We start from the raw sequence: 21,853 nt of genomic DNA, 5'->3' as shown, positions 1-21,853 counted from the left end.
CCTCCAGGTGGGTGCTTGTGCTTCCTTGGGAGCGTCTGTGCATCTAGACTTGTGCTCTGAAGTACTATTGTAATTATCAGTGATTTTCATATTGGGAACAGAAAAAGAGCCTGGCTAAGCAATGAAGGCAAAGGCTTCTCCTGTAGAGGTTCTATATTGCTCACTATGGCCTTAAGTGGGTTCCTGGACATCACATCATAGTCCATGGCCTATGTAAGACTTGCATGTAAACAACAGGCTGATGACTGAACTGGCAATCAAGTCAGAGGGGCTAAAGGATGCCTAGAGAGTTTGTGTAGGCTGAGTGGAGCCTCTCATTAGGTCTTCAGACTGATATGGCTTGTGGGCTGTCCAATGAGTTTAGGAGTCCTGTAGCTCTCTCTTAGAGGCACTTTTGTAACCCCTGCACAATGGCACCCCAAACAGTGCCCTCCCTTAGGACTCCTTCTATCTTAACAGGAGCTCTGCTTATCTTTTAAATTTCAATAATTATTGCCATTTTGTACTTTCCCCCATGTTGGTGGATTCATTTTTTGAGACCATAGAGACAAAGAGACTCATCTAGGTGCTGCAGATTTCTTCAGTTTCAATAACATGGCCACTTATTTCTATCTTAAAAAAAATTAGACTAGTAGAAGGAGCTGGGATGAAGAAGGAACTCATCTCTCTAGTTAGTTGTCATATTCAGCTTGCTGAAGCTCTGAGATTTGGTTCTTCTGTAAAACATCCTGATGAGTTCTATCCCTTCAATGTCCTGATTTCCCTGGTGTCTTAAGTGTCACGCTGTATGTGAGGTCTGGACTCAGTTTATTCCTAGTGCCTGTGTGGCCAAGTCTACTTTCTACTCAGTTAGAAAGAGGCTTTCAAACTTTTTGTGTATGAGCTCATTCCAGTCTCAAGAGAAAAGCAAATGAAATAGAAATGTGCCAGGCATGACTATGAAGTCCTAATATTTGCTTCACAGAATAAACTGTACAAAGAGGTGTTTTGGCTGAAATTCACAACATTTTTCATGATTCTGAAGGTTGATGAGAGCCAGTTTGTGCTATATAACACAACAGGAAGCCTGGTGGCAAAGATTGGAAATTCCTGCTTAGCTAGTTGGCCAGGCCAAGTACCATGGAGTCAACAGGCTTGGAAGAGCCTTATTTCAGAAGTTAAAGATGAGATCACTCAAAGTTGTGGCAGGTGACCAGTAAGAAAGCCACATGAGGAGTAATGATCAGGAAAGCTTCAAGACGAGCACAGAAAGAACAGGCACAGGGAGGATGGGGTAGGGGGCATGGAGTCATCAGCAGACAGCCACTGTGGTACCAATGGACTTCAGCTTTCCCTTACCCCTGCCCTCCAACCATATATTCCTAGGTAGCTTCCAAATGCCTAGATTTCTCCATGCCCTAGAATTTTTAGGCCCCTTAACCTCTTCCAATTAAAGGGATATCACTGAAAGAGAATCACCTGCCTTGTTATCACCACATTTAGAGCCATGTAGGGAGGCAGAAGTTACATGTGCAACATGGTGCTCATCAACACTGGCCACTAGTTCATTGTTTCTGGGCATCGTCTCTCTCACCCATGCCCTGATCGTTCTTGCTTCCCTGCCACTGCTAATGCTATTATTCCTCCTTGATTTCTTTCCCTCTGTCACATACTTGACAACCAATGTTCATCTCATGTCCAAACTGTCTTCGGCCTGCACTGAACAGGTTCCCATCGCTGGAAGCTCTTTGTAATGTGATAGGGTTCATTTGTCATGGGGGAAGGACAGTAATTCCCTCAGTGTGATTATTAAGTAGTTTGTGAATTTCTAAAGCATGGGAACTGTGTCTTCCAGAGACTGTATGGTACTGAAGAAAGTAGGGATTAGGGAGAGTAACCTGGTATTTCATTCTGGCTCTATAACCTGGTAGATAGATATCTCTCTCTAGGCCAGTTTCCCTCTGTGAAACAAAGAATTTGTAATTCTTTACACTGGTTTTGTTATACAGGGATCAAATGCTCCAATCCAGTAATGTCCAATAACAAAGTGGCACTGTGGCGCAAATGGTAGAGTGCTAGCCTTGAGCAAAAGAAGCTCAGGTATAGTGCCCAGGCGCTGAGTTCAAGTCCTAGGACTTGTAAAAAAAAAAAAAAGTCCAATAACAGCATTTGAATCTTATTAAGCATCCCTATGAGATTCCATAGGCTTCTGAGAAAGGCAAGGGAAACTGGTCGTCTGGATTTGGAGCTTGATTTTAATTCCTGCAGGTATTTCTTCCCATTCTATAGGTTGTTCTTTTCGCTGTTCAGAAGCCTTTTGATGTAATCCCATGCATCTACTTTTCTTTCATTTTTCCAGTTTAAGGTTCTTAGTCCTACTGTGAACAAATTTAAGACTAATTTTGCATGACTTGGCTAATCTAGACTAAATCTGTATTTTCAGAAGCTAGATAACCCAGAGAAAATGTTGCTGATATACAAATCAGAAGCAAATAACAGATTTAAAGTGTTATGTTATCCTAAATTTAGTAGAGTACGATTTTTTTTAAAAAAATATTTATATCTCAGGGCTGGGAAGGTGGCTCAGTGGTAGAGCGCTTGCTTTGCATGCCTGAGGCCCTGGGTTCAATTCCTCAACACCACATAAGCAAAAAGAAAAAAGCCGGAAGTGGCGCTGTGGCTCAAGTGGTAGAGCGCTAGCCTTGAGCTGAAGAGCTGAGGGACAGTGCCCAGGCCCAGAGTTCAGGCCCCATGCCCAGACCCAAAAAACAAAAACAATATATATATATATATATATATATATACATATATATATATATATATATATATACATAATCTCAGAAAATTGTCTTACACACACAAGAAGGACATTTATCTACATGGTTCAATGGATGTCTTTGAAAATAAAGCAATGTCCCAGTAGATAAGACAGTAAAGCAAAGGGGAGGGTGTGTTACAACTTATAATAACAAGTATATGTGTGTGTGTGCATGTGCGCATGTGCATGTGTATGTACACTAAATTTCCTTTGTAGAAAGAGAGGTTATTTTTTGGCTAAAAAAATCAATGTTAAAGTAATATAGAGTCCTTGGGAAATTTTGAAGATCACAACCTAAATCTCTCTTAAATCTAACCACCTAAAATTAACTGTTCTTTAGATATATCCCTCCAGTCTCTAATTAGATGTACATTTGTCTGTCTTTAAAAATAAAGTAAGTAGAGGCTTGGCTCAAGTGGTAGAGCAGCCTTGAGTGAAAAAGTCAAGCAAGAGTGTGAGGCTCTGAATTCAAGTCCCATTACCAGCACCAAAAAAAAAATTAAAAATAAAATACATTAAAATTTATAGCTAATTATATATAGTATATATACCCATATATATATACCCATATATTCATATGTCATGAACATTTTGTCACATTAGTTTACTCTTTTATGATATGTTTTTTCTTATGCCTGCACAGTATTCCATCTCGTGGAATAAACCTGTTAACAGTGGTCTATGTCCTCTTGTTGCTCCTCCCCCCCAGGTTTTGGAGCCCTCTCTTACATCAAACATCTGCTCTACTCATCCTCTGAGTGTCATCTCAGGACCTGGGCCACACTCATGGCACGATGGCCAGCCCTCAGGAGCACCTGAGCTGCTCCCCGTCTCCATGCTCACCCGTGAGTGAAAGCCAGACCTTCACTGGCCTACAAGATGAACTCGCAGCCATGGGGAACCACCCTTTACCCAAGCTCCTCGAGGACCAGCCGGAAAGAGGCGTGGTACGCGCAGAGCTAGTGGATAGTGTAAGCAGCCCCATCACCACAACAGTGTTGACCAGCGTCAGCGAGGACTCCAGGGACCAGTTTGAGAACAGTGTTCTTCAACTGAGGGAACAAGATGAAGCAGAGGTGACTGTGTCTCAGGGGAACAACAGCACAGTAGATGGTGAGAACACAAGTGGGACTGAGGACATCAAGATTCAGTTCAGCAGGTCGGGCAGTGGCAGCGGGGGGTTTCTCGAAGGACTCTTTGGATGCTTGCGACCTGTGTGGAACATCATTGGGAAAGCATATTCCACCGATTACAAACTCCAGCAGCAAGGTAAGCTATAGTGTTCCAGATATGCAGACCTGGAAGAGAGTCCTTGCATAACCACCCCTTAGCTACCAGCTCCAGCGTCTAGATAACTTTTGACATGTGGATGAATTAATAAAGAACTGGGTCAGATTACTTCTCCATTTCAGTTTCTTAGGAACTCCTGAATGGAGCAGGGTCACATCTGGTGGGCCTTTGTTGGTGGAAGCCCATCTTTTGTAATCATCCACGCTAATGATATTCAAAGTGGAATACATACCTGGATCATAAGAAGAAAACACTAGAGCTCCTTTTAAAAATTTTCTATTTCCATGTATGTTTTGGGTGTATCATATGAAATATGAAAATATTTTAATATCGGTGTGAAAATATGAAAACAGTGGGTATATTTTTTATGATAAAATCAACTAGTCTGATGGTCAGGGCTGAGGCAGGAGGATTACTTAAGCTCAGGAGTTTGAGGCCAGCAAGATTCAAGCTCAAAAAAAAGGAAGGAAGGAAGGAAGGAAGGAGAGAGAGAAAAGAGGAAAGGAGAAGAAAGGGAAAAGAATGAGAATACAAATACATACACACACACTCGTGCAAGGTGCTGATGGCTCATGCCTATAATCCTAGCTACTCAAGAGGCTCTTACAATAAGAAAATCTGGAAAAGGAAATGAAAAAGGAAAAGGGAGAGGAAAGGAGAGGAGAGGTCATTGGACTAATTCAAAATCAGACATAAGCCAGCGTGCCACATGCCGTATGTTAATGTCCCTGAAGGTTATGGTACTGCTGTAGAGTATAGTAGATAGAATTCTTGTCTTAGAGTAAAGCTCACATTTTGAAGAAAAAAACAAAACAAAATATCTAATCTGAAAAAGCATATAATTTCTAGGTCCCACAGCTTTTTTTTCTTGGCCATACTAGGGATTAACCCTAATGCCTGGTGCTTGCCAGACAAGTGCTCTACCCCTTGAACTGTATCCCCCCCCCCACATACACATACACACATCTTAGCTTTGTCAATAGTAAGATTTTAACTCCCAACATTGTATGACATGTATATTTATATATTCCAATCTAAGTGTTATGCATGCAAAACAAAGACACTATGGGGGCCTGGTAGTCTGTATAACTTAGCTATATTCCCTTAAAACCACCTTTTTCTGATAACAGGAGTAATATATGTTTGCAATAGAAAAAATACAGATGCATTTCCCCCCAAAGATTCAAATGATCTAAGACCTTTAGTTTTTTGAAAATAACCACTATTAATGTTTAAAGAATATATTATCTTGGACTGGGGCTGTGACTCAGAGTAGAGACTTGCCTAGCGTGTATAAGACCCTGGGTTTGATCTTCAGCACTGAAGGAAAAAGGGTAACATTGTTTCACTACATAATTGTACATTTTCCATTTCAAATAGAATCTCATTATGTATGTAGCCTAGATTGGCCCCCTTGCTACTTTTGCCTCAGCCTTCTAAGAGCTGGGACTTCACGTTTGCACTATACTCACCATAAGCATAATTCTTAAAGGTTATTTGAAAAAAAAAAAACAATTTTCCTTTGTGCTGGTCCTTGGGCTTGAACTCAAGTCCTGGGCACTGTCCCTGAGCTTTTTTGCTCAAGGCCAGCATTGTTCCATTTGAACCACAGCTCCACTTTTGGCTTTTTAAGTGTTTAACTGGAGACTATAGTCTCATGGACTTTCCTGTCCAGACTGGCTTTGAACCTCAATTCTCAGATCTCAGCCTCCTAAGTAGCTGGGACTATAGATATAAGCACTCATTTTAAGGAATATTTTTAAAAGCCATATAATATTAAATTATCTAAATGTGCTGACATTTAGTTTGTTCAACATTTAGTTTGTTGTATTTTTACTGATGATTAGCCACATTGCAGTCATTGGCTTGAAATGATTTGTTGTTTTTAAGGGTTTTCCAAGTTTTGTTTTGTTTTACATTTGCCAGTACCAGGATTTGAACTGAGGGCCTCAACTGTGCTCAGCTGGCATTCTGCCATTTGAGCCACATCTCCATGCTATTGATTGGATATGGAAGCTCAGAGACTTTTCTGCTCTGCTTTTGAACTGTGATCCTCCAGATCTCAGCCTCCTAGGTGGGATTACAGGCATGAGCCATCACCATCCAGCTTTAAGGCTTTTTATATATCTTTATATTCTAATCTAACTGATTTTCTGTTTTAATTCACTCAATAGGAAATTTTAGAAAGAAAAAAATATGAGGGGGAGGGAAGGGATAGTGGGAGAACAACAAAGGAGGGGGAAACAATACTCTACAAGAAATGTATTCATTACCCTACTCATGTAACTGTAACCCCTCTGTACAGTATCTTTACAATAAAATAATTTTTTAAAAAAGAAAGAAAAATATGAACCAAAATGAGCGTATAACTAAGTTTCAGATTCTCTGGCCACCCCTACTTAAAAGTCTGTTAAAAGAAACAAATTTTTTATTGTTCTACCAATTTGCATTTAATTTGTCTTCCATGTAACTTTCAGAAAGGCTTATTTCAGGAATAATTAAGACACAGAACTGATCAGCTTAAGATTCTTACAAGGGTAAAGCAGGTGCTTAGCTCTCTAGCCAACTGCAGGACATCCCACTGAGGGATGGTGCTATTGCCCGCCTACACAGAGATTTGCCAGCCAGAAACTAAATGTAGTATTTCCTTGTTTGCTCTGGGATCAAAGAGCTTATCTTTAATCCTGCATCACAATCGACCAAAGGATAACACATGTAACAGATGTGCCCCTATATTTGGTACTTATGCAGAACTCTTACTAGGTTTTAAAAATAATCAATGATGTCCTCCTCTCCCTTTTAATATGTCAGTAGTGAAGGCCAAGTAAGGTAGTAATGAAATCTTCTACAGCCAAATGGTTTGCAGTCTCAAAGCAGACATTGTGGGGCTGGGAGGTTGGCTCAGTGGTAGAGCGCTTGCCTCGCATGCATGAGGCCCTGGGTTCAATTCCTCAGCACCACATAAACAGAAAAAAGCCAGAAGTGGCGCTGTGGCTCAAGTGGTAGGGCTCTAGCCCTGAGCTGAGAGCTGAGAGACAGCGCCCAGGCCCAGAGTTCAGCCCCAACAACCAACCAAAAAAAAAAAAAAGCAGACATTGTCACAGCCATGTCTGAACAAAGAAAGGAAAATATTTTCCTTAAAGTAGGCAGGCCAGAGACCAGTGGCTCACATCTGTAATCCTAGCAACCAGGAGGCTGAGATATGAGAATCTCATTTCAAAGCCAGCAGTAGGTAGAAGAGTCTGTGAGACTCTTATCTCCAATTGACCACCAAAAATAAAAATAAAAAGCTGGAAACAGAGGTGTGACTCAAGTGCTAGAGTGCTAGGGTGCTAGCCTTGGGTATAACAGTACAAGGACACTCATCAGGCCCAGAGTTCAAGTCCCAGGACTGGCACAAAAATAAAGAAAGAAAGAGAAAAAGGAAGGAAGGAAGGAAGGAAGGAGAAAGAGAAAGAAAGAGAGAAAAAGAGAAAGGAAGTAGGCAAGCATGAGGGTGTTCTCATGGTAGATATTGGAATTAAGTCATAGTGACCACAGTTAAGGGACAATGCCTAGGCCCTGAACTTAAGCCCCAGTACCAGCACACACATGTGCATGCGCACACACACACACACACACACACACACACACACATACAAAGTTAATGGTCATGTGATTAATCAAATAAAAAATTAACAGCTAAGGAAGAGTACTAATCTAACGCAAAGGTTGAAAGCAGCAAAAAGTGTGGGACAAACCCTAGAGAATACAACCAGTTCTCTATTGTTTGTTTAGTTGTCTCACTCAACAGTTACCAGGTGCCCAATTTATGTCCCTATTATGGTTTTTTTCTGCCTCTTTGTTACTCCTTAGCCTGCTCCTAGACACTGACAGAAGGCCATGAGACATGAAGAGTAAATTCACATCAAACAATTTTACTTCTGATAATTATTAGTTCAAGTGAAAAGATTGGTAGAAACATAGTGGAAGTATTTCATTGTTTTCTACTCTATTCTTGAATTGCCAGGGTAATTCAATGCTTTTGTTTTGCCATGGATAATTAAGACTTGCCTGAACATAGCACAGGCATGAACTACCATTAGTAGAGGAGAATTTTATTCTTTATTATAATATTGTGATTAGCTAGTATTTGTATGTCAAGTGTATTTATCATCTACATTTAATAATGACTTCTTTCTCATTTTATAAAAATACTAAGCATTAATAATGGACATTATTATTAGAAATATATTATTAGAAAATAATATAATAATTATAATATAACCATCATTAGTCATTGTAAAAAAGGATTATTTTGTAATCACTAACTAGCAATATAAATAATTAACTTGCATCTTTTTCATACTATATATTAAAATAAATTCCACATGGATATAACCCCTCTTACATCACCTTTACAATAAAAAAGAATACTTTTTAAAAAGTTTAAAGCTGGATGCCAGTGACTCACACCTGTAATCCTAGCTACTCAGAAGGCTGAGATATGAGAAACACCAGCCCGGGCAGGAAAGTCCATGAGACTCTTATCTCCAGTTAATCACCAGAAAACCAGAAGTGCTCACCTTGAGCTGAAGAGCTGCAAGACAGTGCCCAGGCCCAGAGTTCAAGCCCCATGACTGAACTCCTCCCCCAAAAAAAGTTTAAAAAGAAAAATATTAACAAATAAATTTTAGAAGATAGTAAATTTTAGAAGATAGAGCTTTTAGAAGACTAGACACTGAAAATTACAAAGGAAATTATAAATATATAATTTATATAAATATATTTAGAATTTTATATAATATAAATATGTAAATTATATGAAACATTTTGTATAGAAATAATAAAATTAAGCCAGGCACTGGTAGCTCATGCCTATAATCCTAGTTACTCAGGAGGCTTAGATCTGAGGATCACTGTTCAAAGCCAGCCCAGGCAGAAAAGTCCATGAGACACTTATATCTAATTAACCACCAAAATGCCAGAACTGAAGCTGTAGAGTGGTAGAGTTCCAGGTTAGCAAAAATGCTAAGAGACAGCACCCAGGCCTTGAGTTCAAGATCTAGCACTAGCACCAAACAATAATATTAGAAGAAAAGAAATAAAATGTTAGCCAGGCGCCACTGGCTCACTCCTGTAATCCTAGCTACTCAGGAAGCTGAGATCTGAGGATCACGGTTCAAAGCCAGCCCAGGCAGGAAAAGTCTGTGAGACTCTTATCTCCAATAAACCACTAGAAAACTGGAAGTGGCGCTGTGGCTCAAGCAGTAGAGTGCTCGCCTTGAGCTGAAGAGCTGAGGGATAGTGCCCAAGACCAGAGTTCAAGCCCCATGACCAACAAATAAAATAAAATAAAATGTTCTCATTTGCATCAAAGAGATATTCTTGAAATTTTTGGAAACTACAGACACAAATAGATGACTGGACAAAGAAGTTTTGATAATTCATACAAAGCACAAATGTGAAATGTGAAAACACTGTATCACTGACAATTAATCTAGTTCAAAATTATAAAACACTATCATACATATAATTAAATTAGAACCAAAAGATAATTACTAATACTGCTGGCAGAATTGTGGTGAAACCAATACATTCATATCTATCATTGTCACCAGCTACAATTAGGAAAATCTGTAAACAACTACTAACATTTATAATGAAAACTATTACTAAGCACAAGTGGCTCACATCTATAATTCTAGCTGCTCAGGAAAGATGAGATCTAGAATCATTGTCTGAAGCCAGCCTGGGCAGAATAGTCAGAGAAACTCTTATCTCCAATTAACCAGAAAAAAAGCTGGACTGGAGGCATGGCTCAAGTGGTAGAGCTCCAGCTGTGATGGAAAGAAGCCCAGTGAAATCATGAGGAAGGAAGAAAGAAGACCAAAGAGGATTGATAGATTGCATTCTTCTTTAAATTCCATGAGATTAAAAGTGCACATTGGATGAATTTTTTGAGATGCTTTATTTAAAATAGCATGCTATTTATTATGTAAATACTAAGTGTTTATGTCAAAAAATTAATATAGGAAAGGATTTTAAACAGCAATATGAATTCACCAACAATGCACTACTTAAAATCGATCCCTGTGAAATTTTTACGCAAGGACTGGGAAGGTGACTCAGTGGTAGAGTGTTTGCTTGCATACACAAGGCTCTGGGTTCGATTCCTCAGCACCACATAAGCAGTAAAAGCTGGAAGTGGCGCTGTGGCTCAAATGGTAGAGCTGTAGCTTTGAATTCAAGAGCTGAGGGACAGCATCAAGGCCCAGAGTTCAGGCCCTGCAACTGACATAAATAGATAAATAAATAAATAAATAGTGCAAAAAAAACCCTCTGTACATCTCCTTGACAATAAAAAAATATAATAAATATTTTTTAAAAAATCTAAATAATAAGGAAAAGAGAAACCTCAACTATTGCAACTATGTGTGTGGCCAGGACCTTCTCAACTGCTCCACAGAAGGCAGTAAAGAAGAGTGGAGAAAACACTGTCCCTGGATTGGTCGATTCTAGGATTCCTTGGCCCAGTTCTGCCATTACCAGCCACAAAACTATGGGGAATTTCTTTAACCAGCATATGCCTTCGTTTTCTCATCTTTAGAGAACTAGAAGGCCAGGCTTGTAGCATTGTTGTAAAGATTAAATGTATGGTCCATGTAAAGCATTCTGCTAGTTTCTGGTATCAACATACTCTATAAAAGGTAAATGCTAACGTGAATATTATGCGAAATTAGGTTCTTAGGAAACTTGAAACTTAGGATTTTATTCAGTGAGGATTTATTGAGCATCTGAAGTAGAAATTCATAGGATAAAACAACACCTAACATGTATAGAGAAATTAGGAAAGTGGGCCAGACGTACAAACTTGATGATGAGTGTCAGTGGCTCATGCTTGTAATGCTAGCTACTGAGAAGGCTGGGATCTGAGGGTCCCAGTTAGAATCCAGCTCGGGCAGATAAATCCGTGAGATTATCATCTCCAATTAACCTGTTTGTTTTTTTTTTAAAAAAGGCAGAAGTGAAGATATGGCTGAGGGTAGAGTACCAGCTTTGAGTGGTACAATCCAAGCCAAGAGCACAAGGCCCTAAGTTCAAGCCCAGTAGCAGCACAAAAAGAAAACCAAAAATAATGCAAGCTTATGGTAAGGTGGTGGCATTGTAGGAGTATCAGGAAATGTTTTGTTTAAGGGAGATTATACTGGAGATCTCTGAACTGCTTCAATTCAGCAGTTAAAAGTTGATTCAAACGAATATACTGTTCTACCTTACCAGGGCCCCTAGAAAAGTTGTATTTTGGGGTGGAATTGGACAGTAGGGTCATTCTGAATGAAGTTGGTACCTTCAGAACAGTCCATATAATGGTCCCTGAGAAAAATTCCAAGATGTCAAGTTTGTTTCTTGCTTGTGTGCCTAGATACATGGGAAGTGCCATTTGAGGAGATCTCAGAGCTGCAGTGGCTGGGTAGTGGAGCCCAGGGAGCTGTGTTCCTGGGCAAATTCCGAGCTGAAGAGGTGGCCATCAAGAAAGTGAGAGAGCAGAATGAGACGGATATCAAGCATTTGAGGAAGTTGAAGCACCCTAACATCATCGCATTCAAGTAGGTCAAGGCTTTAAAAATAAAAATAAAGAAAAAAGAAAAAGAAATGGAGGCGTTTTCTTTCTCTCAATAATATACACATAATTTCTTGGTTTGAAAGGTATTTCCCAGACACTTGATAAACTTAGTACTGTGCTTGAGTCTTAAGCATCTTCTTTATGTAGGAGTTCATTTTGCAAGAGTGTGTGCTGAACTGAAAGCATGTGTATAAGGCAGGGAGGAAGGAAGTGGATCCCTGCCAAGCAGTCAGGTCTTCTGTATCACCTTCGTTTGTCAATGGACCATCACAGGTCACTTAGGATCATGTGAACATCCTAAAATTCAGGTGGTTTGTTTTTTTTTTAAGGTAGCCAGGTGCTAGCAGCTCATGCTTGTAATCGTAGATACTCAGGAGGCTGAGACCCAGAGAATCTTAGTTTGAAGCCAACCTCGATAGAAAAGTCCACAGTACTCCATCTCTGATTATCTGACAAAATGCTGGACTGGAGATGTGTCTCAAATGTGAACAAGAAACCCAGCAAACTAAGCCCTGGTACAGGAGAGGATTGAATGAAAACAAGAACAAAAATGACAAAAGCTAACATCCAAAGTAATCAGAAAATGACTAGTCCCTGGTTTACAGTTATTAGTTTTCATTAGCATTGTTTCTTAAATATTAACTTAGGATAAATTCCTTTAGACTATAGCCTCAGGTTTTGTTATATCATTTTTCTAGTAATGACAAAGCTTTCTAAATTCAATGACAGTGGAGTTTTTGATAGTATCAGTATCTGTTATATTCTTTTCACCAAGTGGTTGCTTTAAAGAATGTATGAACATGTAGTAAAGATCCCTAATTTTTTAAAAAAAAAGGAGAAATAGGCTGGGAATGTGGCTTAGTGGTAGAGGGCTTGCCTAGCATGCATGAAGCCCTGGGTTCAATTCCTCAGTACCACATAAAACAGGAAAGAAAAAAAAAAACATGAAAAACCTGGAAGTAGCAATGTGACTCAAATTGTAGAGTGCTACCTGAACAAAAGAAGCTCAAGGACAGTGCCCTGACCAAAAAAAAAAAAAAAAAAAAAGGAAAATCAAACACAAATTTGTGGAAGTTACCAAACACTGAGTTCTAACTGGTGTAATCTCTTTGCCGAACATCTTGAGTTTCCTCCTTCACAAGCCTTTTAAGTGTTTCCATAGGCCAAAAGTCAGATGAATGCTAATTGTCTTTATAGGAATCATGGCTCTAGTGGTATGCAAGCTTGGAAATGATAGCCTTTGGTATATTTGGTGCTATTTTTCATTCCTGTATAATAGTATAGCCAACGAAGCCATAATTAAAATGAAATAACCCACAACTTCCCCTTTCCTAAACTAGGAGCAACTTTCTCCCTTAGCCCCAAGAGGGATCCTCTCTCTGAAAAACTGTTAACTGTAAAGCTAAAAATGTCATGTGATTGTCTTTGTTGAAATCTTTTCCCCAGAGTAAAGATAGAAATTTTATCAAATGAATTTAAATCCATTTTATCAAATGGATTTGTTAGATGCATATTAAAATTTCAATCCCTTACAAGACTGACTGTGACCAGGGTTAAGAGGAAAAGAAGAAAAGTATCAGCTTGTATATTAGACCAGAGGAAAGAGAATATGGGAGAGAGCTTTAACTGTGATTACAATACTATCCATTGGTTGTCCTGGTAGGGCTCAGAGGATGAGTGACTAAAATAAAATCCTATACAAACCAATTATAATTTTTCAAAGATGATAAATTTCAGAAGTTAACAGGATGATTAAGTAGACAGACTAATGGAAAGACCACTTTTTTTGGTGCCTGTACTGGAGCTTACACTCAAGGCATAGGCACTGTCCCTTAGCTTTTTTGCTCAAGGCTGGTGTGCTACCATTTGAGCCTATACTTCCAGCTTTTTTTGCTGGTTAATTGGATCAGAGTCCCACAGACTTAACTGCCTGGGCTGGCTTCAAATTTTGATCTTCAGAGCGCAGCCTCCTGAGTAGTTTAGGATTACAGGCATGAGCCATTGGCCCCTGACAAGAAATCATCTTTTGTTCATTTTACTTCACTGAGATGATCATACTTCCTGTATGCTATGTCTTCCTCAATGGAAGAATGGACCAAGAACTTTTGAACTCAGATTAGTAGGCAGTTCAAGGAACTTTGTATAGATTAGCATGGCTTTTTGACCTCCCAAAATGATTCGGCTGTGTGTCCCAGACAAGAGAGCTTTCCAGAAAGATACTGTGAGTAATAGAAAGTCGAAATATATTCTAAGAGGGTGAGGAAGTGAAAAGCTTTCTTTTTCCTTTCTTTCTTTTGCTTCTTCCTCCTTCCTCCAGTCTTTTTCCCACCTCACCCTCTTCACCCTCCCCACCTGCCTAGGCATCGTTGAGCCAGTATGGCTGTGCTGGTGCCCGGCTCTTTAGACTGACTGTACTTGAACAGTCTTTACCTCTACATGGAAAACAATAGTGAGACTGTGTCCCTGCCCCTTACACCACGCTCTTGGGTCATTGTGCAGTGTTATCTTTGCAGCCATCTGTGCCATGTGTTGCTTGGCCAATGAATCACATTCAAGACCGTCTGGAAGATATGAGGACATGATTGAATTTTAAAACATCTCTATGGATACTGACTTCTGTGCTCACAGCTTCTTTGGAATTTAGTAAGAATCATGTCAGAAAGGGAAATGCGAGATAAGAATACTATAGACTCTTTTCTTTCCATTTTTGAAAGTAGTCTTTTAAGAAAACCCATCCTGATGGTTCCTAATAAAATTCAATGCCAAAGGAAGAAAAGATAGCAAGCAATTAGAAGTGATTAGAGAGCTGGTATTTATAGCAGCTGAAAAGCCTTGTCAGAGTACAGAGCTGATGGAATGATTGCTTCTCCTTCTACAGTCAAGAAAAATGAAAAGTTCATAACATTATCACTATTAGAACCTTTTTGACTCTGTTTGTATGACAAATTAAAACCTGGTTGAGTAAGTTACTGCGTACCTACAAACCATATTTATCTTAATATTTTAAGCACATGACATTATTCCTGATCTACTCGTGATTTCTGCAATTCTAATTGAAGTACCTATTTATAGTTGGTGTATAATTGTGCTTTACTGAGCTTTCCTGAAAGTCAAATAACAGAACCTGGATTTTGTTTTTCCCAGGTGCTGATGGCTCAAGTAATCCTAGCTGCTCAGGAGGTTGAGATCTGAGTATCTTTGTTCAAAGTAAGCCAGGGCAGGAATGTCTTTGATACTCTTATCTCTAGTTAACTAGGAAAAAGCTGAAAGTGGAGGTGTGGCTCAAGTGGCAGGGCTCCAGTCTTAAGGGAAAAAGATAAGGGACAGCACCTAGGCCCTGAGTTCAAGCCCCAGTACTGGCTGGGTAAGAAATTCAGGTAGCCGAGAAAATGAATGTAGGAGAATGTAGAAAGGGCTTGGTGGTATTTGACAGGTCCATTGTGGCAAGAAAATTAGGACTAATTAATAACCTGTTATTGTTACAAGACCTTCACATGATCATTACCCCAAGCCATGGCATCCAAATTCTTTCATCACTTAGAGCAGCCTAAGAGATAGGACATGAATTGGTAGCTGGCTGATGACTTTAATTAGATGTCTTGTAAATAATATTCTAATCTCTAGAAAGTTTCAAAGGGAGAAGCATAAGAGATAGAAGATGCAAATTTACATGTAATCATTTTTCTTCTCATGTTGAGTACAAAACTGTGAAAATGCTATGCTTATTCGCACTGTAATGCCTTATGGTATATATGTGTAATAGGAATCATGGATATTCTTGCCTATGTAGAAGTTTAAAAGCTAAGAAGGAGGCAATGTAGTATAGCAAGAAGAAGGAGCCTAGGTTTTGAGTTAGACTGGGTTCCAGTGTAATTCTGTCACTTAGTAGTATGAACTAGTTCTGATTAAGACAAGTCATTTGTACGCTGAGCCTTCCCTATAAAAGTAGAAGAGGTCATAATCTATTTTACAACCTTCGTTAGTCAGTGTTCACAGGGCTGTGATTGAATATCTTACAGAAACATCTTAAGGAGACATTATGTATTTTGGCTTCCAGGTACAGAGACATCAGTTCTTCGGTGGACAGGAGAGCATAGTAGAATAAAACAGTTCACATCATGGTAGCCAGGAAACAGAAAGAGAAAAATAAGGGAAGAAGCCAAGGCCAAACATAGCCCCAAAGGACACTTTCCCCACAACCCATTTCTCCCAGCTAGCCCCACCTCTCACTCTTCACCATCTCCCAGTAAGAATATCATGTTTTGAAGCCATCAAAGGATTTATCCATTCATGAGGCCAGTCCTCATTATCTCATTGTCCTTGGAAATGCCACCACAGACATGCCCTGAAATGTACTCTGCTAATCTTCTAAGGCATTTCTTAATCCAATCAAATTTGCAATCAAAATTACTCATTACACAGTGGTTTGGGGACAAAGACAAATAAACACATAAACATGCTTGAAAGTTATGAGATGTTCTTTCATATTAGTGTCATTCCTCCTACTCCATGCTCTGCATATTTTATTGTGAAGATCTTTTCCAGCTATGAAAGTTGAGGTCAAGTTTAAATTTGTCAAAGATTTGCTATGAACCCCAAAGCCTCATGGAAGAAAATGAAAAAAAAAAACCTCAAAGATCTTTCTCTGCAAGGAGTTTGTAATCTATATGGGCAGAGAAAATGTGCATATAAAAAAAATTCAAGGTGGCTCAGCGGGAGAGTGCTTTCCTTGCATGCCTGAGGCCCTGGGTTCAATTCCCAAGCACCACATAAACAGAAAAGACTGGAAGTGGTGCTGTGGTTCAAGTGGTAGAGCACTAGCCATGAGCTGAAGAGCTCAGGGATAGTGCCCAGGCCTAGAGTTCAAACCCCATGACTGACAACAACAACAAAAATTCATGGCTAGCCAGATACCAGCGTCTCACCCCTGTAATTGTAGCTACTCAGGAGTCTGAGAGTTGAGTACCACTGTTCAAAGCCAGCCTGGGCAGGAAAGTCCAAGAGACATATCTCCAATTAAGCACCAAAAGAAATCCCACAAAAAAAGCAAAAACAGAAACGAAGCTGTGGCTCAAGTGATAGAGCATTGGCTTTGAGCTCAAAAGCTCAGGGACAGTGCCCAGGCCCCGCCTGAGTTCAAGCCCTTTGGGCACACACACACACACACACACACACACACACACACACACACACACACACACACACACACACGCACACACGCATGCGAGCACACACACACACACACACACACACACACACACACAATCATGGCTACTGAATAAATCAGGGATTGACATAATTAGGGAAGGCTTTACAGAAGGTGCAGAAATAGATGGAAATATAGACTATATAGATGTACAAAATATAACCCTACTTTTATTCTAAACAAAAATATTTTTCAAAGATTATATAAGACAGAAAGATGGTTTTTATTGTTTAATGGTCATCAGCTTTGAGCAATTTTAAATTCAATAAATGAGGTTGGAGGCATGTCTCAACTGTTAGAGCACTAACCAATGAGTCAAAATATTAGTACCATGTTTGAGTCCCAGTCCCATACCAAAAAGCAATTCAACAAATAAGTAAAATAGCAGTATTTTTGCTTGAATTTTCTATAAACTATATATAAAACTTTCTATTTGTTTAAATTGAAAAAAATTAAATTATTCTTAACATTTTAAAACTACTCAGTAAAACTACTCCAGCTTATAAAAAATAGATACTCGGTCCCAAGACTCCATGGTCCTACATAAAACCATCAGGCACAGCACAACATGTGGATATCTGGACTGAAGAGCACAAAACAAAAATTGTCTATATGCAAAACAGAGAAATATATAGATCTTAAAGCTAACTTAAGACTCAAGAACTATTTTCTATATGAAGTTTTAAAATCATTTGGGGCTGGGCATCAATAGTTCACACCTGTAATCATAGCTACTCAGGAGGCTCTGAAGATCATGGTTCAAAGCCAGCCCAGGCAGGAAAGGCTGTGAGACTCTTATCTCCTCCAACTAATCACAGAAAGTGCTGGAAGTGGAGCTGTGATTCAAGTGGCAGAGGGCTAGCCTTGAGCAAAAGGAGCTTAGGGACAGTGCCCGGGCCCAGAGTTCAAGTCGCCCAACAACAACAACAAAAAAAAAACAAGCTCATTTGGATAAGAATTGGTCCTACCTAAATATTCTTTTTTTCCCCCTTTCTTCTTCCTTCCTCCCTCCTCCTCCTCCTCTTCCTCCTTCACTTCTTTTCTTTTCTTTCTTTCTTTCTTTTTTTTTTTTTTGACTTGAACTCAGGGCCTGGGCACTGTCCCTGAGCTTCTTTTGCTCAAAGCTAGCACTCTTATCCCTTGAGCTACAGGAGCACTTCTGGCCTTTACTGTTTATGTGGTACTAAGGAATCGAACCCAGGTTTTCATAAATGCTAGGCAAGCACTCTAGCCCTAAGCTACAGTCCCAGCCCCTAAATACTCTTAATAAATATTATGTATCTGTATGTATTTGTACATGTTTATGTTTTCTTGGAAGGGGGGTGTGTACCCAGGCCCCTTGTTATTGTATCATCATGGAATACTGTGCCCACGGACAGCTTTACGAAGTCTTGCGAGCTGGCAGGAAGATCACCCCACGACTGCTCGTAGACTGGTCCACAGGGATTGCGAGTGGAATGAATTACTTACACCTGCATAAAATTATTCATCGTGATCTCAAATCACCTAAGTGAGTGTTGGAGTCAACTTTTTCTTTTCTACCTTTTTTTGCTTTGTTTCTTAAAATAGGGAATTTTTATCTACCTTAGTTGGAGTTAAATTCAAGTTCAGTCTGTGTCAACAGAGTGGGGAATTTTTATTTTCATCCCCTTTGCATTACTGTTATTTTCATGGCAGGTACATTCGGATACATGCACTAGTTTTCCTGTTTTGTTGCTTATAAAGTTTTGACTGTGAAGTAAAATTCATTATCCTCTAAGGTATTTACTTTTATCAGTTCAGATAATTCATGCCAGACTTCCTACTTGAAGATTGGTTCATTTCCCTACTGTGTTCAAAATGAATTTTTGATGAGTTTTAAAAATGTATACAACAGGATAAAAATGGGTGAATAAGAAACAGGGTCAAAGAAAGTGAAAATATTAGGACTAAAACTTGTTCACAGAATGTATGCCATAAGATTCTGTACAGTTGTTTGACATGGACTAAAGATGTGGTTTTGAAGTTCTGAGAGTCCAAGCAGGAAGAAATCAACAGTTACTCAGTTCACAGTAGCTCTAAGGAAAATAGTTATTACAACAACAGAGCTGTTCTAGTAATCTCCTCTTTCAAAATAATTAATTGGTAACTGATAACTAACCACTCTGAGATGTATTTATTCAATTCCCAAAATTTCATGAAGGAAAGAAAGGAATTGATTAAATAGATTGTTTACATGTACCCCCTCTCCTTTTTTTTGTCAGTCATGGGGCTTGAACTCTGTGCCTGGGGCGCTGTCCCTTGGCTCTTCAGATCAAAGCTAGTGCTGTACCACTTGAGCCACAGCACCACTTCTGGCTTTTTCTATTTATGTGGTGCTGAGGAATCGAACTCAGGGTCTCATGCATGCAAGGTAAACACTCTACCCAGCCCTGTACCCCCTATTTTTTAAGCATTATTTTTATTGTTTTCTATTACTGGTTGGTTTGGTGTAGTAAATTTTTAAGAATTTGCCTAACAGTTTCATAGTTTACAACATCTTTTTTTTTTTCTTTTTGCCGATCCTGGGGCTTGAACCCAGGGTTTGGGTGCTGTCCCTGAGCCTCTTTGTATTCAAGGCTAATGCTCTACCACTTGAGCCACAACACCACTTCTGGCCTTTTCTGAGTAATTTATTGGAGATAAGAGTTTCATGGACTTTTCTGCCCAGGCTGGCTTCAAACCTCAATCCTAGATGTTAGCATCCTGAGTAGCCAGGATTACAGGTGTGAGCCACCAGCACCCACTGCAACATTTTTATATCCATTTATCACATCTTCTTGGATTCTGGCAAAAGTAGAATAGATGTGACAATATCATTATTCTTGTAGATATGAAAAACAGGAGGCTAGAACTTAAAACCCAGATCTTTTGAACCCGACTAGTAGTATGTAGGGCTGTCAGTACTTTGGATATGTATTTATTTTTAAGGAATAAAAAAAGTTGGTTCCAATAGGCATTTCAGATTAATTCCTAAACAAAGTTAAGCATGACTTGCATGGAACTTACTTAAGCTTCGATTTATTCCTTTTCACCCTAATCAGCACTGATGAAATCCCAGACCTCATATTTGCCCTTTAGTGTAATGAATCATTAGTGTCATGGTCCTGTTCATGATTTTAGTTGAGTGGTTTAAATAATGTTTTTAAAAATGTTTTTCTTGGGCTGGGAAGGTGGCTCAGTGTAGAGCGCTTGCCTTGCATGCATGAGGCCTTGAGTTCCATTCCTCAGCCCCACGTAAGCAGAAAAAGCCGGAAGTGGTGCTGTGGCTCAAGTGGTAGAGCGCTAGCCTTGAGCTGAAGAGTTGAGGGACAGCACCCAGGCCCAGAGTTCAGTCCCCATGACTGACAAAAAAAAATGTGTTTTTTTTTTAATAGATTGGCTGAGACTGAAATTTTATTAAGTCATTATTATAGGTCCACAATCCCTTATCCAAAACTTGGGAATGAGATGGTTTCAGAAAGGTTACCCAGTACATTTCCTTTGACATCCAGCTTGTAAATCTGGAGCTAAATCCTGTAATCATCCGTATGAACATACCTTTAGCAAAACCCTATGAAATATACACACAATCAATAGGCTGAAGTTATTTTGCCGTAAGCATGTGAAAAATTATGTGTAAACCATTTTGAGAGCTTTGTTGCATTTTTTTAATTGCATATAAAACATTATAACCTGAATTGTCTCCATTTTATTAGAGAGAGAAGATGATGAGCTTTGATGAGTTAAAGTAACTTGGTAAAATTCACAGCAAAGGATGGAGATAGGGTATTAAAAGCTCTCTTGCTCAGCTGCCTACCAGTGTCCATGTTGCAGTGTCTAGTGCAGAGCGAAGGCTCCAGGACATTGGAACTTGCTAGCTGAATTTTGTAGAGTAGAAGGTAGTAAACAAAATCTTTACTAGCCTTCAGAATCATGGTGATGATGACTACTAATGATTTGGATGTGTTCTTTCTTTCTTTCTCTTTCTTTCTTTCTTTCTTTCTCTCTCTTTCTCTCTTTCTCTCTTTCTCTCTTTCTTTCTTTCTTTCTTTCTTTCTTTCTTTCTTTCTTTCTTTCTTTCTTTCTTTCTTTCAGTGTTTTAGTGACTCACACAGATGCAGTAAAAATTTCAGATTTTGGTACATCTAAGGAACTCAGTGATAAAAGTACCAAGATGTCCTTTGCTGGCACAGTTGCATGGATGGCACCAGAGGTGATACGCAATGAACCTGTCTCTGAAAAAGTTGATATTTGGTGAGTGGCATCTTCTGGACCAACTAGAGAGCCTTTTCTCACTTTCACCTTTTTTCTTCCCAGATTTTTTATGGTTGATTTTGGCCTCATAAGATACCATCCAGTGTGATATGTGATAAGACAGATTGAGGGTGGGTGGCGGGGAGGGGATTAGAATGAGAATCCAGTTAGTAAATCAGAGAACATGAAGAACTTTCTGGAAAACTGAAACATTACTTCAGTAACCATGTAGTATAGAACTCTTTCTGGAATATATTACTTAATTCTCATCTTTTTTAGTGAAATATTTTAAATAAAACTTACTTATTCTTAGCCAGGCACATGCCTGGCTCATGCCTGTAATCCTAGCTACTCAAGTGGCTGAGATCTTAGTGTTTTATTGATTCACACAGATGCCCTGCTTTCCAGCCAGGGCAGGAAAGTCCGTGAGACTCTTACCTCCAATTAACCACCAGAAACCCAGAAGTGGTGCTGTGACCAGAGTAGTAGAGTGCTTGACTTGAGCAAAAGAGCTCAGGAATAGAGCCCAGGCCCTGAGTTCAAGCCCTATGACCGACAAAACAAAAATAAAAAACAACTTTATTCTTTTTTTTTTTTTTTTTGTCGGTTGTGGGGTTTGAACTCTGGGCTTGGGCGCTGTCCCTGCGCTCTTCAGCTCAAGGCAAGCGCTCTACCGCTTGAGCCACAGCACCACTTCAGGTTT

At 39.3% G+C, this 21,853-nt stretch overlaps 1 protein-coding gene across 1 annotated transcript in view; it reads left to right on the top strand.

Annotated features, from left to right (window-relative positions):
• The first annotated feature begins 3,512 nt into the window (after positions 1 to 3,512).
• The window catches only part of LOC138833131 (mitogen-activated protein kinase kinase kinase 13), a 52,171-nt gene continuing 33,830 nt past the window's right edge, over positions 3,513 to 21,853 (top strand). The window contains exons 1-4 of the mRNA XM_070031478.1: positions 3,513 to 4,066; positions 11,490 to 11,673; positions 18,215 to 18,406; positions 20,992 to 21,150. Coding sequence (XP_069887579.1) covers positions 3,592 to 4,066; positions 11,490 to 11,673; positions 18,215 to 18,406; positions 20,992 to 21,150 — 1,010 coding nt within the window. The 5' untranslated portion in view covers positions 3,513 to 3,591. The remainder of the gene's footprint in view (positions 4,067 to 11,489; positions 11,674 to 18,214; positions 18,407 to 20,991; positions 21,151 to 21,853) is intronic.

This window comes from Dipodomys merriami, unplaced genomic scaffold (assembly GCF_024711535.1).
Source record: "Dipodomys merriami isolate MVZ:Mamm:240054 unplaced genomic scaffold, mDipMer1.0.p SCAF_2005, whole genome shotgun sequence".
NCBI classification, from domain to species: domain Eukaryota; kingdom Metazoa; phylum Chordata; class Mammalia; order Rodentia; family Heteromyidae; genus Dipodomys; species Dipodomys merriami.
The sequence above is the reverse complement of the archived record's forward strand: the minus strand, read 5'-3'. Positions and strand labels throughout refer to the sequence as shown.